General features: G+C 43.1%; 2 protein-coding genes across 2 annotated transcripts in view; both read right to left on the bottom strand.

Annotated features, from left to right (window-relative positions):
• Positions 1 to 15,552, bottom strand: part of LOC310708428 (complement factor H-like) — an 80,200-nt gene that overhangs the window by 55,321 nt on the left and 9,327 nt on the right. The window lies entirely within an intron of this gene.
• Positions 115 to 14,632, bottom strand: LOC310708469 (coagulation factor XIII B chain-like). Its single transcript, XM_083506871.1, has 6 exons — positions 14,433 to 14,632; positions 11,998 to 12,174; positions 9,923 to 10,111; positions 8,564 to 8,740; positions 5,193 to 5,843; positions 115 to 1,596 (listed from the first exon to the last, which is right to left on the bottom strand). Exons 1-5 carry the CDS (start codon positions 14,491 to 14,493, stop codon positions 5,650 to 5,652), a joined length of 798 nt encoding a protein of 265 aa, XP_083362997.1. The 5' UTR covers positions 14,494 to 14,632; the 3' UTR covers positions 115 to 1,596; positions 5,193 to 5,649.

The raw sequence follows: 15,552 nt of genomic DNA, 5'->3' as shown, positions 1-15,552 counted from the left end.
ATGCTTAAGATGGCCTGGCAGGCACCACTTCTCTGCCAGTGCCAGATGTTGCAGGGCACACAGTGGAGGCAGTGGTGGCAATGGGTCGTTCTAAAGGAACTATAATATGGATAATTAAAGGTTACATTGAGCTTTATTCCATGAAAGAAGAAAGGGTTAATCTATCCCACTCACTTGAGTGGACTCAAAGCACAAACAGTCACGTAGAAAAAACAAGTTCCTGCAAAGTAAATTCCCAGGAACAATGTCGATGTAATAGCTTGCCATCTGTTTGCTTAAAAAAAAAAACTGATTGTGAAATATTAAGAAATGCCACATTCTGGATGCTTATCAAAATAGGAAATATTACATTGTTTCAAGATCCCAGTTTCATGGATTTTGCACATAGCTGTCAAGCGTCCCTTATTTGGCAGGACAGTCCCTTATCCCAGCGCCATGTCCCGCTGCTGTCCCTTATTGATGATGTCAATTACTGAAGGTAATGGGGCCCTTTCTATGTCCAGCTGTCCTTTGTCAACAACAAATTGTTGCTGGTTTTTTGTGTTGAATATATGCTATGTGGTAATTTATGGACCTAATAGGTATCTAAAGCCATTTTCATGCAACAAAATATGTATTTTATCAAAGTAATTGTTGATCCCTTATTTTGGCTGCTGATCCCTTATTTTCGAGGCTGCTGGTCCCTTATTTTCAAATCTGTTTGACAGCTATGATTTTGCACTGTTGCTTTATCTATTCACTTCCCTATTTCAAGGGGGGCTAGTTCACAACAGCCCTCCTCCAATCATTTCAAATACTATAAGTGAAGACAGCAACTGTGTTAAGAGAGATGTTGAAGACTTCCTTGTTTCAATAGGCTTTGGGAAGCTGGCTGCTTTTAATGAAGGGGCTGGTGCTGTGTTGTTTTATATAGTTTCTATATAAACTATATATATGTCGTTTTGAAACCAGCTCCCCACAGAGCACATCTTTAGGGAACTGGCTTAAGGCACCAGACCCGTTGGCAGACTCACTCTGCATTACAAAGATGACATGATGGGTAGCAATATCAACCCCACTGTGTGGGAATCCCTTGTAGTCAACCACAGTGCTGAAGAGACAGACAGTCAGATTGGTCATCCATAGCAGGGACCAGAGGAGGAATAACTGCTGGGAGGAACACAGAAATAAGAAATGCAATACTATATCTGCCACAGCACAACCGGATGCCTTTATCAGCCCCAGAAACAACAAAACATGTCTTTCCCCTATCGGTCTCTACAGCCATAGCAGGCACTGTAACTCCAACTGTTTGACTTCACTCCCAAATGTTCACTCCTCCATTGTCTCCCAAGACAGACAAATGCTAGCAGATATATGGTTTTAATTCTATCATGTTTAAGTTTTTTAATGGTTCCCGCCCCCCACCAAGTTAAAAGTTGTGATCAAGCTATAAGCTGTCTTAAGTCCCTTCAGGGAAAATGGTGGGGCATAAATATAATACGGTGATGATGATGATGATGATGATGATGATGATGATAGGCTTGGACTACTGCAATGAGCTCTACATGGGGCTACCATTGAAGGTGACCCGGAAACTACAACTAATCCAGAATGCTGCAGCCAGACTGGTGACTGGGAATGGCCGCCAAGCACAATTCAAAGTGTTGGTGCTGACTTTTAAAGCCCTAATGGCCTCAGCCCTGTATACCTGAAGGAGCATCTCCACCCCCATCGTTCAGCCCGGACGCTGAGGTCCAGCTCTGAGGGCCTTCTGGCTGTTCCCTCACTGTGAGATGTGAGGTTACCAGACAGAGCCTTCTCGGTAGTGGCACCTGCCCTGTGGAACACCCTCCTAACAGATACCAAAGAAATAAACAACTATCTGACTTTTAGAAGACATCTGAAGGCAGCCCTGTTTAGGGAAGTTTTTAATGTTTGATGGTTTATCAAGTTTTTAATATTCTGTTAGGAACTGCCCAGAGTGACTGGGGGAACCCTGGCAGATGGGAGGGGTATATATTATCATTATCATTATCATTATTATCATTATCAGGAGGGGTGTACGGTATGTCCCATCCCCAAAGCCCATGTGTGCAACTGTCCACCTCTTTCTGCACATTGAGCTAGAAAGTACAAATTATTGGTACCATCCTAATTTCTAAGGGGAATGTATTTCAAAGTTTGGGTGCCGCCACCCAGGATGGTGCTCTGAGTACTCCTTAAATTACCTTCAAGGGCATGTGGCACCCCTGCCCTGACAAATCCATGCTTACCATGGGAAATCATCTATGTTCTGCTGGTCCCGATTGTGGAGATGTAGCTGTTAAAGGCATAAGAACCACATTATCCACAGTTTTCCCTGTTTTCCTCTACCTGTCATGGATCCCACAGGAGTGTCATGGAGTATCCTGAGGAGAAATGTTTAGAGAGTTGGAGCTGGAGGGTGCTGGGGAGGGTCCAAGCATTTTGGTGCGATCACTGCCATAACTCCAAGAAGTGTCCAATCCCACTGAGGGATTCAGGAGCCTGGGAGATAAAGAGCAGGATACCAGGGAGGGGCTGAGCAGGTTGCAAAAAGAAGTCTCTATAGCAGTGGACCCACCTCACCTCACCGAATGCCCCCTGCCACAGGGCTGCCGATGGCTCCACCTCCTGCTGTCAGTGAGGAACCTGCCCCTTCTGTGGAGCCAACTGAGAGGAAGTCTGATGTCAAGCAAGCCTGTGGGTCACAGTTTGGTGCATTCGTATTCCCATAGCTGTCAACCGTCCCTTATTTGGCGGGAAAGTCCCTTATCCCAGTGCCGTGTCCCACTGCTGTCCCTTATTGATGATGTCCCTTAAATTTCCCGGGTTTCAAAGGAAGCAGCTCCTCTCCCTCCCTGACTGCCAGCCAGGGAGGAGGGAGGCTCCAACTGTGTTGCTTGCCTGCGTTGCTCACCCAATAAGGAGTCTAAGAATGACTGTGGGGGTGGAGCTTGCATGCCTTGCGCCGATCAAATTGGCCACGTTGCCTGGGGACTTGCCTTTGCTCAGCGCTTCCCAGCGGAGAGGTGATGGTGGTTTTCCTTGCTGCATCCCCTTTGCCGGGTTGCTGCGCTGTGGGAACCACCGTTTGAGGCTTTGTTTGGCTGCTGGCTGGGCTTTCTGCCTTTGGCTCGGTAGGGCTCAGAAGTCGAAAATACCTGTGCTCTGAAAATCCCTTATTTTGGCTGCTGATCCCTTATTTCCGAGGCTGCTGGTCCCTTATTTTCAAATCTGTAAGTTGACAGCTATGCGTATTCCTGAGCCCCCACCCAACTGCCCCCGATGAATTTTTTACTTTCACCACAGTACAGCACTCCCTGCTGCCTGCTGCTTTTTGCTATTTTAACCCAGACACCTCCTTACAACAATATTATGTCATCATATAAGTGTCATTCTCATTTCATTCAAATTCCTGATGTGGACTTTCTTTGGAAATACTCTTATCAGAAAGGAAAGAGGGTGTACCTTCACAGTGCAAGGATTCGAGTGGTAGAATAAATATTATGCTTTGGATGGTGCTGCTTTTAGTCAGCAAATTACACATCCTCTTTCTGAGATTAGCAGAAAAAGTATTGTGAGGTCTCCTTTCTCTTCCACCTCCTGCTTCCTTTTTTCACTTCCTTCTCAGCTCCAACTCCTCCTAGACAAGGGGCTTTTTTCTTTTTCTTTTGGGGGTTTCCCCCTCCCAGCTCTCTTCCTCCATATACCTATTTCATTTCCTCATCCCTCTAATATTTGTTGTTCCTTTACCCCATCGGTCAGAGAAACAAGCAGCTACAGCCAGACTGGGAGAAGCAAGAAAACAAAGCAAAGCAAAGGACTCATTGCTTTGCTACCAAGCTTATTTTACTTTTGAGAGGCAAAGACTTCAAATTGTATGGGAATCAGATTTAGGCCACCCAACTAAAGATCACAAATGGGATGGTATCTGGACCACTCTCCCACTCAAAACCACCTTGGTTTACTTACAGGATACCTTGCTCAACATCCAATGGCATTGAACACCAGTTAGGCTGGCAAAAAATAATCCCTTCCTTTTTATGTTGGAAGGGCTGCGGAAAGCTTGGTTCATTTATTCATGTTTGATGGGAAGACCCTCATGTTAAATTTTTTTTGAAATAGAGTAATTCTTCATTATATCCTCAGCTACTGGCCAACCCTTTTCTCCAAATCCTGTCTTTGCCCTACTAACTTTGGACATAGACTTAGGCTCCACCCTGCACCACAGCAAACTAGTAGGCTTCTTACTGACTGCAGCACGATTAGTGATAGCTTGGCAATGGAAGAACAAGGCAGAAATACCCTTGAACCTAAGGAAAAATAATATATGGGATACAGCACTGTCTGAGCTTCTTAACAGACAAAGGCTTTACAAATAGAGACACCTTCCAAGGAACATGGACCCCTGTCTTTAACTATGTTAATGACCAAAATCAAGAACTTCTTATACCAACTGCTCAATATTCGCAGCGGAGAGGTTGCGTTAAGTATTATGTTTGAATGTGTAAGTGTATGTCTAAGAGACAGTGGATGAAACCAAGTTGCACTGCTGGATAAGTGTTTAGTGGTTATTGCATTCGTATTTATTTAAAAACCAATAAAAATTGTGTGTTGTTGTTTTTAGAAAAGGAAAGTGCAAAAATCAACAGTAACAGGCAAGCACAATAGCTTAAGGGGGGTGGGGAGAATAATTAGTCAGCATGCTTTGCTTTCTCCCCCACCCCCTTCAAATTAACCTCTTCTATAAGTTCTCGGTTTATTGTGTAAAAGGGCTTTGTTGTGTCATGCGTTTACTTGCTTGACACTTACTACTTATGCAATTTCCAACAAAGTGCAAGGCCTCCCACTCCCAGCTGAGGATCAAAGTGCTTCCTTCCAAGCAGATGACTTCTCTTTTTCTCTTTCCATGGTTCATTTTACATACCATAAATCCCTGCATATTTTACAAAAAAAAACGCCCTATACCATTCAGTATTCCATTCACCAGAACTTATTTACACTGTTGAATTTATCTTGATGCTGCCAGCGTATTCAGCTGTACACAGTTATTTCCCATATATTCAAAAAAACATTTTCCAATCTTCTCTAAACATATGTTCTTCTTGTTCTCTTATTCTATATGTTAAGTCTGCAAGCTGCACGCTTTCTGTCAACTTAAGTTGCCATTCTTCTTTGGTTGTGACCACACTTGTTTTCCATTTTGGGGCTAACAAAACACGGGCCACAGTACTGGCGTACATAAATGACCTTTTCTGACACCTGGGAATTTCAGTCTGAATTATCCCCAACGAAAAGGAGCAGTTTCTGACATGAAGCGCCAATTCAGTGGGACTGATCCAGCTCCCATGGGGAGTCAGGGGCATCGTAGAGCAGTTAAGAGACCTGGAAGGAACACCATGCATTGCATAGACAGGAGGCAACATTGGTCTGACTCTGGCACCTGTGAGGTCATGTGCCCTTGGCAAGTGCCCCCACCCGGCTATCTGAGCTAGTCTGTGAATCGGGGAATCGCTTTTAAGAAGGGTAGAGCCTTGATGAGGATTTGGAAGAAGTCGTCTTCACATATCAGAGTGAGACAGCAAGCAAACTCCTAAAGTATTTTAGATAATTCAGGAGGGATCACCGAGAGTCAAGAGCTCGTCATTATCCTGAGATACATGATGGAAGATCCATGTGCCCATCGAGACACTTCCTGATTAAAGGAGCTGAGATGATATACCCTTTCCTGCACAGAAATTCCAATGTACGATTGTGTTGAACCAAATGTGAATGTCTCCGACCTCCAGACAGAAGCAGTTGCTTGGAATCCAGCTGTTTTTTGGTGATCCTGCAGGGTGCTGCAAAGGATTAAAAAAAAAAAGCAGTTAGTCTTCCTGGTCTTCCTGGAAGACCAAAACTTCAATAAGGAGTGGGGAAATTTTATAATGTATCTTAAAAACCACTATAAGCAGCTGAAAACATTAGCAGGATTGCAATAACACTTGTATTGTAGCAAGAACTATGGATACAATGGAGTTATATACAATGGAGAGCCAGTGTGGTGTAGTGGTTAAGAGCGGTAGTTTCATAATCTGGGGAACCGGGTTCGCGTCTCCGCTCCTCCACATGCAGCTGCTGGGTGACCTTGGGCCAGTCACACTTCTCTGAAGTCTCTCAGCCCCACTCACCTCACAGAGTGTTTGTTGTGGGGGAGGAAGGGAAAGGAGAATGTTAGCTGCTTTGAGACTCCTTAGGGTAGTGATAAAGCGGGATATCAAATCCAAACTCTTCTTCTTATTATTATTTAAAAAGTGGTTTGTTAAAAAAAAGATGCAGTAGGAAAGGTTTAATAATAGAACCCGTTGAGGGGAAGTTCGGAAGTCCAGAGATTTGGGAGAATCTTGTAATTTTGGACGTGTGCTGTTATGATTGTAAACTTAAATATGTAAAACCAAAGAAAAATTATCACAAAGAAAAAGAATCTGTTAGTTTTATTTCATTAGCAGAGCCTCGTAGTAGTTTGTTTAGTGAGAGTGGTGGGTGGCACTGTCGTCTAAACCACAGAGCCTAGGGCTTGCCGATCAAAAGGTCGGCGGTTCAAATCCCTGCGATGGGGTGAGCTCCTGTTGCTCGGTCCCTGCTCCTGCCAACCTAGCAGTTCAAAAGCACGTCAAAGTGCAAGCAGATAAATAGGTGTGAAGGTAAATGACGTTTCCGTGCACTGCTCTGGTTTTACCAGAAGCGGCTTAGTCATGCTGGCCATATGTCCCGGAAGCTGTACGCCGGCTCCCTCGGCCAGTAAAGCGAGATGGGCGCCACAACCCCAGAGTCGGTCACGACTGGACTTAACTGTCAGGGGTCCTTTACCTTTTTAAAGTACCACACTCGTCCAAATGCAAACCCCACTGATAGCCTGCACCTGTTAAATCACAGCTTCAGGTTTTATACAAGTCAGGTTTGGGGAGTGGGGAGTGTGGCCTCTATTCAGACCAATATGGTAGCATCTGTGATTCCTTCTTCACTTATTTATTCCCCTTCACAAAAAGGATGGCCAGAGGAAAACAGGCTGCAATTTACCTAGACAAACTGGACTCCATAATTTTTAGCTGTTGCTATAGATGTTGATCCCCTTCATGGATCACTGCCTTGTCATGGTGAAGGGGCCTGAATAACTCAGAGAAGCTATGAGCTACGCCCTGCAAGGCCACCCAAGATGGACAGGTCATAGCCGAGAGTTTAGACTAAATCTTGTCCACCTGGAGAAGGAACTGGCAAACCACTCCAGTATTTTGCCAAGAAAACTCCATGGACATTAAAAAGGAGAAGCTTTGAGAAGAAAGTGAGAGTTTCCAAGGCATGCTCTGGTTCATAGGGTCACGGAGAGTCGAACATGACTAAGACAACTAAACAACAATAGATGTTGATAGTATTTGGGGTAACGACACAACTTATTCCAAATCCTTGGTTAGGGTGACAGAAGAGCAGAGAAAATCCATATGCTCCTTAACCATCCCATGTGCTCTTCCACTAACTGGGAATCACCCTCTCTTTGTGTATTTAGTTATTTAGTATTTTTTTTTACACTGCCCACGTAACAATGTTCTCCGGGTGGTTAAAAATGAAAGATTACAAAAATAAAAATGAACAAACATCCTTAAAAAATCAATACAGAATAAAGCTAAAGTGCAAAACTAAATAAGTACATAAAATATATTTGGAGAGTGTCCAAAGTCTTATTTCTCACAAAATTAGATTTTATTATCTTCCTCCTGTTGGAATTCTAGGTAATTCTGGGCAGACAGTGTCTCTGGGTTGCATAGCCAAACCTGCATGTCTCTCTCATTGCACATCGCACACTATCAGTTGTACATACAGCTGTACATACAGGGGTATGATATTTTAAGATATTTTTGTTGGGATACTGCCAGGGAGATAAAGTCCATCATGGCCCCCAAGCCGGCTGCCGGATGATCCATCGACCTCCCGTAGACACGCAGTATCAGCAATTAGCGACATGAGCTCCAGAACATTCTAGAGCCGATGTACACTCTTTATCAGCAGATGATGCACAGCCAAAAGTTGCACTCAGGAGAGCATTATTTACAAGTTTTATTCAGCGTTGATCAGAACAAAGAAAGCCATGACTACCTGCATCAGTGTCTCCGACACTGAGAGAAACGAAAGCAAAGACACAACAGAAACATCCTGTGAAAACAGGAAATACGCAGACTCTGTGACTCACAGCCTGCTCCCTTTTAAGGTGGAACGGAAATATCCTAACAATTTTATCCGCCATTGTGGCACTGTACTCTTAATTATTTGGGGGAGGTTAGCAAGAACCAGTGAGTATCAGTTTGGGATCTTTTTTTACAGGGCAAGAATGGCTTTGCAGCTTGAATTGTAAACATTAAATTTTGATAAAGTGTTTGCACAGAGCCTTGTAGAAACCTACCCAAGGCAAAGTGAGGTTTGCTGCTCGGAGTCTCCTCAGAGTTGTGAAAAAGCCCTCAGAATTTATCCTAGATTTCATTCTTTCTGACTTAAAGCTTCCTGTCAGCATACAGAACATGCCCCTTACCCAGACACTTCAGTGGTTCTGTCCAGTTTTGTCCATTGCATATTATCCATCCAGATCCTTCCATCACATAACCGGGGTTGCACTTGTAAAATGCCCTTATGCTCTCGAATTCCTGAAACTGGGTTCTCACACTTCTTACAGTCTCTGCAAAGTCCACTTCAGGGGGTTCTCCACAAACTGGAATGATATTTAGTGGCAAGATTCCATTATTATTATTATTATTATTATTATTATTATTATTATTATTAACAACAAATTGCATTGCATTTCCAGGATTCCGTCTTTATTACAATTCAATAAGCATGACAGCTTATGGTTTTGTTTTTTACAGAGCCCTCAACAATAGGTTTTGTGCACGTTCCTGGTTACTTTGTTTTGCTCCCCTTGTGTATTGCTATTATTTACCCACCCATCGTCCTAATCCATCCCACAGCAGAAGACCTTGCAGACGTACGAGGTGTACTGTGGGCTCATGAACTACTTTTAAGAAAGGACAGAAAATTAAAAGAGTTGTGAGGAAAGGAGACAATGGGGCAGACAGATAGTCACAGCTGGGGGGATTATGGGAGAAATGTATGTTGAAAATGCTGTCTATAAGAATAAAAGACAATTATTATAAATTATTTTGGAGATGATATTTAACACCAGTCAGATTAAAACAAATAAACAAGGAATATTCGGTGTTATGTTGGAGGGGATGCCGGGAAACAGGGAATTATGTTCACATGTGGTGGGGGTGTAAATATGTACAAATGTTTTTGGCAAAGGGTGTTTAAGGAGACAGCAGAAATCACTGGGTTAAAGCTGACTGAAAGTCCAGAGATAGCATTATTATCAATTAACGATGAGGTGGAAGGTGCACAGGCTATGATGGACTTGCTCAGAAATTTATTGACAGCTGCACGAATTATTATAGCTAGAAAGTGGAAGGGGCAAGCAGAATATAAAATGGAAGAATGGCATAAAAAGGGATGGGATATAGCGATTAACGATAAATTAACATGTGCCATTAAGGTAAGGAATATGCAGGAGAAATGATTTGGGGGAGATATGGAGGGTGTTTGTAGAATTTGTACTGTTAAAACAAAAAAGGGGGTCAAACCACCTCAAGAGGTGTTGAAATTCTGGGAGGTTGGATAGTTACAATGGAATGGTCTCGGTGGTGGGGTGCACATGTCTATTCTTATTTATTTATGATCCTTTTTAAAAGGAGGAGGAGGAGGAGGAGGAGGAGGAGGAGGAGGAGGGACAGACTCTGTAGAAGCAATTGGACAAACTGACTTTCAAATGTAAAATTGGGATAACCTTGAGTATTTCAATAATCCAAGAGGAATTATCAAGTGTTGAAAGCTCATTAACCTGAGACGCATGATGGGAGATCCATGTGTCCGTCGTTACACTTCATGACTGAAGGAGGCCGGAGGATATATCTTTCCCTGCACAGGAATTCCAGTGTCCCATTGTGTTGAATCACGTGGGAACGCCTTCGGCCACCAAACAGAAGCAGGTGTTTGGCATCCAGCTGCTCTTTTGTGATACTACAGGGTGCTAAAAGAAGACGAAAAAACGGCAGGTGTTTTTACTGTAGTTAAAGGTAAAGGGACCCCTGACCATTAGGTCCAGTCATGACCAACTCTGGGGTTGTGGGGCTCATCTCGCTTCATTGGCCGAGGGAACCGGCGTACAGCTGTGGCCAGCATGTGGCCAGCATGACTAAGCCGCTTCTGGCAAACCAGAGCAGCGCACAGAAATGCTGTTTAACTTCCCACCAGAGTGGTACCTATTTATCTACTTGCACTTTGACGTGCTTTTAAACTGCTAGGTTGGCAGGAGCAGGGACTGAGTAACGGGAGCTCACTCCGTCGCAGGGATTCGAACCGCCAACCTTCTGATCGGCAAGTCCTAGGCTCTGTGGTTTAACCCACAGCGCCATCCGTGTCCCTCATTTGGTAGCCTAAACTCAGCCTAGGAATTTACAGATGGTCCAGCTTTCATCATGTCAATGGGAGAAAACGAATAGGACGTTAAAGGCTTCATTGTGTCTGCATATCCAAATTCACTTAACTTACTCTTTTATTTATCTTCTTTATATTTTTACTTTTCTATAGCTGCAGGTTATTAAAATAATCCTGCCAGTGTTTTCATCTGTTTACAATTGATCTGTAAATATTCAATAGACCATTTCCATTCTTTTATAAAAAGTTTGTTATCTTGATTTCTTATTCTTCCGGTAAGTTTCACCATTTCTGCATATTCCATAAGTTTTTGTATCCATTCTTCCTTTGCTGAGACTTCTTCTTCTTTCCATTTTTGGGCAAGTAACATTCCTGCTGCTGTAGTCTCGTACATAAATAAATTTCTATGCAATTTAGGTAGTTCTATCCCTATAATTCCCAGAATTCTTTTTTGGGGGCCCAATTCTCATTACTCTGTCATATGGAACTTCCTCCCAGCTGACATCAGCCATGTCCATTCGCTATTGTATTGCTGGCACCTAGCAAAGTCCTTTTAATTTCAGCAAGCATTTTAGATACGTTTTTAAATTTTATTTTATGGTTAATTTTTTAATAGTTTTTATTAAGAATTTCAACATAACAAATTATCAAAAACATATCTTCATTCCCCCCCCCCATTTTTCCCTTCCCCCCTCCCGAAGAAAAACCCTCCCTCCCTCCCTCCAAGACTTCCCTCAGCTCCTCTCTCTGATTTTTCAACAAGTATTATTTTCTGCATATTATAAAATTGTAAAGATCCTTAAATTATCTATCTATTATGTTAATAATAATAAATTTATGTGTGTTTATTCAAAACCTGTCAAGGAATCCGGTTCATTTTGTTGTTTTTTTAAGTAATTTGTAAAAAGTTCCCATTCTTCTTTAAAGCCAGTTGTCCTTGTCTCGCAGTTTGTATGTCAATTTCGCCAGTTCTGCATAGTTCATCAATTTCTCTTGCCACTGTTCTTTTGTTGGGATTTCCTCATTCTTCCATCCTTGTGCTATTAAGACTCTTGCCGCCATTGTCGCATACATAAATAAGTTCTTTATTTTCCTTGGCAGGTCTTTTTCTACAATCCCTAACAGAAATGCTTCTGGGTTTTTTTTTACAAAATTTTATGGTTTATTTTGACTGCTTTTCTCCCCTTTTCATAGGAGCCAACTCTGAGGGGGCATTTCCATTCAAATGGGGGGGGTATGCCGTGAATTGTGATTGATTATGCGGGGCAGGGATTACCTGCCGCCACCCAAAATATTTTATTCAAGTTGGCACCCTTCTTCTTTTTATCCTTTTAAAAATCTTCCTCTACACCAGAATGCCAGATGAAGAGAGCACTTTTGAGAACAGTTGGCAACTCTGGCTCATTACACATCAGACTTGTGTGAGTCATCCCTTAGAAATTATCCTAATAAACAAGCTAACAGAATATGATCTCTTACCCAAACATTTTGGTGGTGTTGTCCACTTTTGTCCATCGCATGTTGTCCACTTGGGCCCCTCCAATACGTATCCCGGGCTACACGTGTACTGTACTCTTGCATTCTCAAATTCCCGAAATTTAGTTCTCTCACCTCTTACCGTCTCCCCAAAGTCAACTTCAGGTGGTTTTTCACACACTGGAATGATATTTAGCATTAATAATCTGAAGAAGGAAGACAGAAGTGCCTGGCGCGCTCTGGTCCATGGGGTCACGAAGAGTCGGACACGACTAAATGACTAAACAACAACAACAATCTGAAGAAGAGATTTGACAATCATTTATATATCATATTTAATTCCGTTTCCGGGATTATTGCCATTTGATAAGCATGGCAGTTTTTACAGAGGTTTTGTCAACGGATTTTGTTGGCAATCCTGGTTATCTAGTATTCTTTGTATTACTCTCCTTGTAAAGCTGTTCTTTTTTCCTTGCCAGTTGTGTAAAAGAGGCTGTGAATCTCCTTCACTGAAGACTGATGATGATGATGGTGTATTTATACCCCACGCATCGGAATGGGTTTCCCTAGCCACTCTGGGCTGCTTCCAACAAAATATTAAAAATACAATAAAACACCAAATATTAAAAACTTCCCTAAACAGGGCTGCCTTCAGATGTCTTCTAAAAGTCAGATACTTATTTAAATAAATGCATGACGGCATGAAGCTCTGGTGTCTTCTTGTTTCAGCCCTAAGCTACTGCTTCTGAGCAACATAGCATAGAAGGATGAAGATGGATGTTATGGGTTTTTTGAGGATGATGTTCCTATACTGACACCACCATTTAATTCAAGTCAATACAAAGGGAAAATCCATATTTATCATGGCCATATTTATCATCCATATTTAGTCGTGGCCAGCATGACTAAACCGCTTCCGGTATAATTTATTGTTGGAATGGCATACAAAGGATAAACAAGTTAAATCAGTGATGATAGATTGGGCAAGAAATGTGGGACATAATATAATGTTTAAAGACTGGGAAAGATTGTGGAAGAAAGGGGTCAAGTTCACTGCATGTAAGGAAAATATAATGAAAATGATGTGCAGATGGTATTTGACTCCTGTAAAATTAGCCAAGATATACCATAACAGTGATAATTTATGTTGGAAATGTAAAGAAAAATATGGTACCTTTTATCATATGTGGTGGACCTGCCCCAAAGTGAAAGACTTCTGGGAGAAGATTTATAATGAATTGAAGAAAATGTTGAAATATACATTTATTAAGAAACCAGAGACATTTCTTCTTGGAATAACAGGTTTGGAATTGCCCAAGAAAGATGTAAATTGTTTTTGTATGCCACAACTGCAGCAAGAATTTTGTTAGTGAAGAATTGGAAAACACAAGAAGTACCAACAGTGGAAGATTGGTAGATGAAGATGATGGATTTTTTGGAGCTAACCGACCTGACTGGAAGAGTCCGCGACCAGAAGGAGGAGGAGTACCAGGAGGAATGGATGAAATTTAAAGCCTACTTAGTTAAATATGTTAAGTTAACTTAATTGGAAAAGCTTGCAAATATCAGATAGGCTTAGGATTTAAATATGTAATGTGATGAATTAATATGTTTAATGCCAAATTTGAAAGAAAGAAAGATGTTAAGTGATTAAGTTAATTTTATAAGAATATTGGTTTTGCAAAACTGTTAAAATGATATACATTGAAATTCAACCAGGGGGATATGAGGAAGTCACTTAACAATGCTACTAAGATTGGTTTAAATATGGATGAGATTTATGTTTGTTTGTCTATTTGTTTGTTTATTATTATTATTTTTGGAAAATTAATTTTAAAAATTGGGGGGGGGGGGATAAACCACTTCCAGCACAACGGAACACTGTAATGGAAACCAAAACACATGGAAATGCCGTTTACCTTCCAGCCACAGCGGTACCTATTTATCTACTTTGTTGGCAGAAGCTGGGACAGAGCAACAGGAGCTCACCCCATCACGAGGATTTGAACCGCCGACCTTCTGATAGGCAAGCCCAAGAGACTCAGTAGCTTAGACCTGAGCGCCACCTGCTCTCCTTCATATTTACCACTTTCGGTCAGCTCTACTGTTAGGCATTAAGACAACTGTCTCATGCAGCAGGTGCCAGGGACGGCAGCAGCCCCTGCTTGTTCCTCCATCCCCATTCCCCTCCGGTGACAACATGGCCTTGCTTGGGCACCCTCCCTCTATCTGATCAGGTGACCAGTCAGCTTTTGTACATGGAATGGAAATGAAGCACCATACTGCCCATTGCTTCAGGCAACAAAATGTCTTGGACCAGCCCTGATGATCACCAGCCCACCCTCTGCACTCTTCACCAGTTAATCCTTTTGATACCAAGCAGAATGGCCACCTCCTTTCCCCCTGGTTAAAACTGCCTTTTTATCTGAACAACTTACCATTTGGGGAAGTACAGCCTGTCCACAGAAGCAACAGAACTATGCACCTCAGCCGGTTCATCTCAGGATGTCAGGCAATTGTCATCTGATCTGCCGCGTGCAGTCTAGCTCCGAAATGCTCAGAGGAGGCCAAACAAGAGTCCAAGGCCTGAGATCAACTCCCCCTGTTGTAGTTAATGGTTTGCCACAACACTGAGCTATGCCTTCTTTGGTGACGGGGGGAAATAATGGGAGGTGGAGGAAATCGTTAAAATAAGCATTTGCTGTTGAGAGGCTCTGTGGGTCTCGTGTTGCAATCTGGGCAGCAAAAGAAGCAAAGCTAAACCGGGAACATGAGAAGCTGTCTTGTTGTACCAGATCAGATTTTTTGCTTGCTCATCTGGCTCAGTATTCTCTGACTGGCTTCAGCTCTCGGGCAGGGAGATCATCCGTTACCTCATCTGTTTAATTGAAACTGCCAGGGATTGAATTTGGGGCCTATGGGGGGCAGAGCATGAACTACAGTCCCTCCTTCAATCTAAAGGTACACACACACACACTTTCCCCTCTGGCAAGGAAAAATCCGATCAATGCATTGGGATGTGCTTTCCTTAGCTGGCTGCAGCTTTTGTCGGGGGGAATGTCTTATTTTGAGATGAGCTAGTGTCAAAATGCTCACCTTTACCTCAACTATTGAACATTCATTTATTTACTATTCTATTTAGATCATACTTTCCCACCAATGTGCACAAGGTGGTCTCAGCGGCGTAGCGTGAGTTGTCAGCACCCGGGGCAAGGCAAGTAATCTGCGCCCCCTAACCCGGGGCAGGGCAAGTAATTTGTGCCCCCCCTAACCCCTAACCTGCCGATCTGAGGCGAGTTGCCGCTGGCGCTGCCGCCCAAACCACGCCGCTTGCCCGGAGGAGGAGGGGGGCACAGAGGCGAGGAAAATGCAACATGGCCCAGCAGCTGCAGCAGCAGCAGCAGAGGCGGGGCTGTGATGAGGGGCTGCCTGGCGCGTCCTCCGCGGCCCTGACACGCGGGGCTGAGAGCCGCTGCCTGCCGGACGCCTTCAGCCCGGGCGCGCGCACAGCTCGTCGGTTCCACGAGACATGGGGCTCTGCTACAGCCTGCGCCGGAG

This window comes from Podarcis liolepis (genome assembly GCF_965112155.1).
Source record: "Podarcis liolepis genome assembly, chromosome: 6".
Classification (NCBI taxonomy): Eukaryota; Metazoa; Chordata; class Lepidosauria; order Squamata; family Lacertidae; genus Podarcis; species Podarcis liolepis.
Note: the sequence above shows the minus strand (reverse complement) of the source record. Positions and strands in the feature narration are given on the sequence as shown.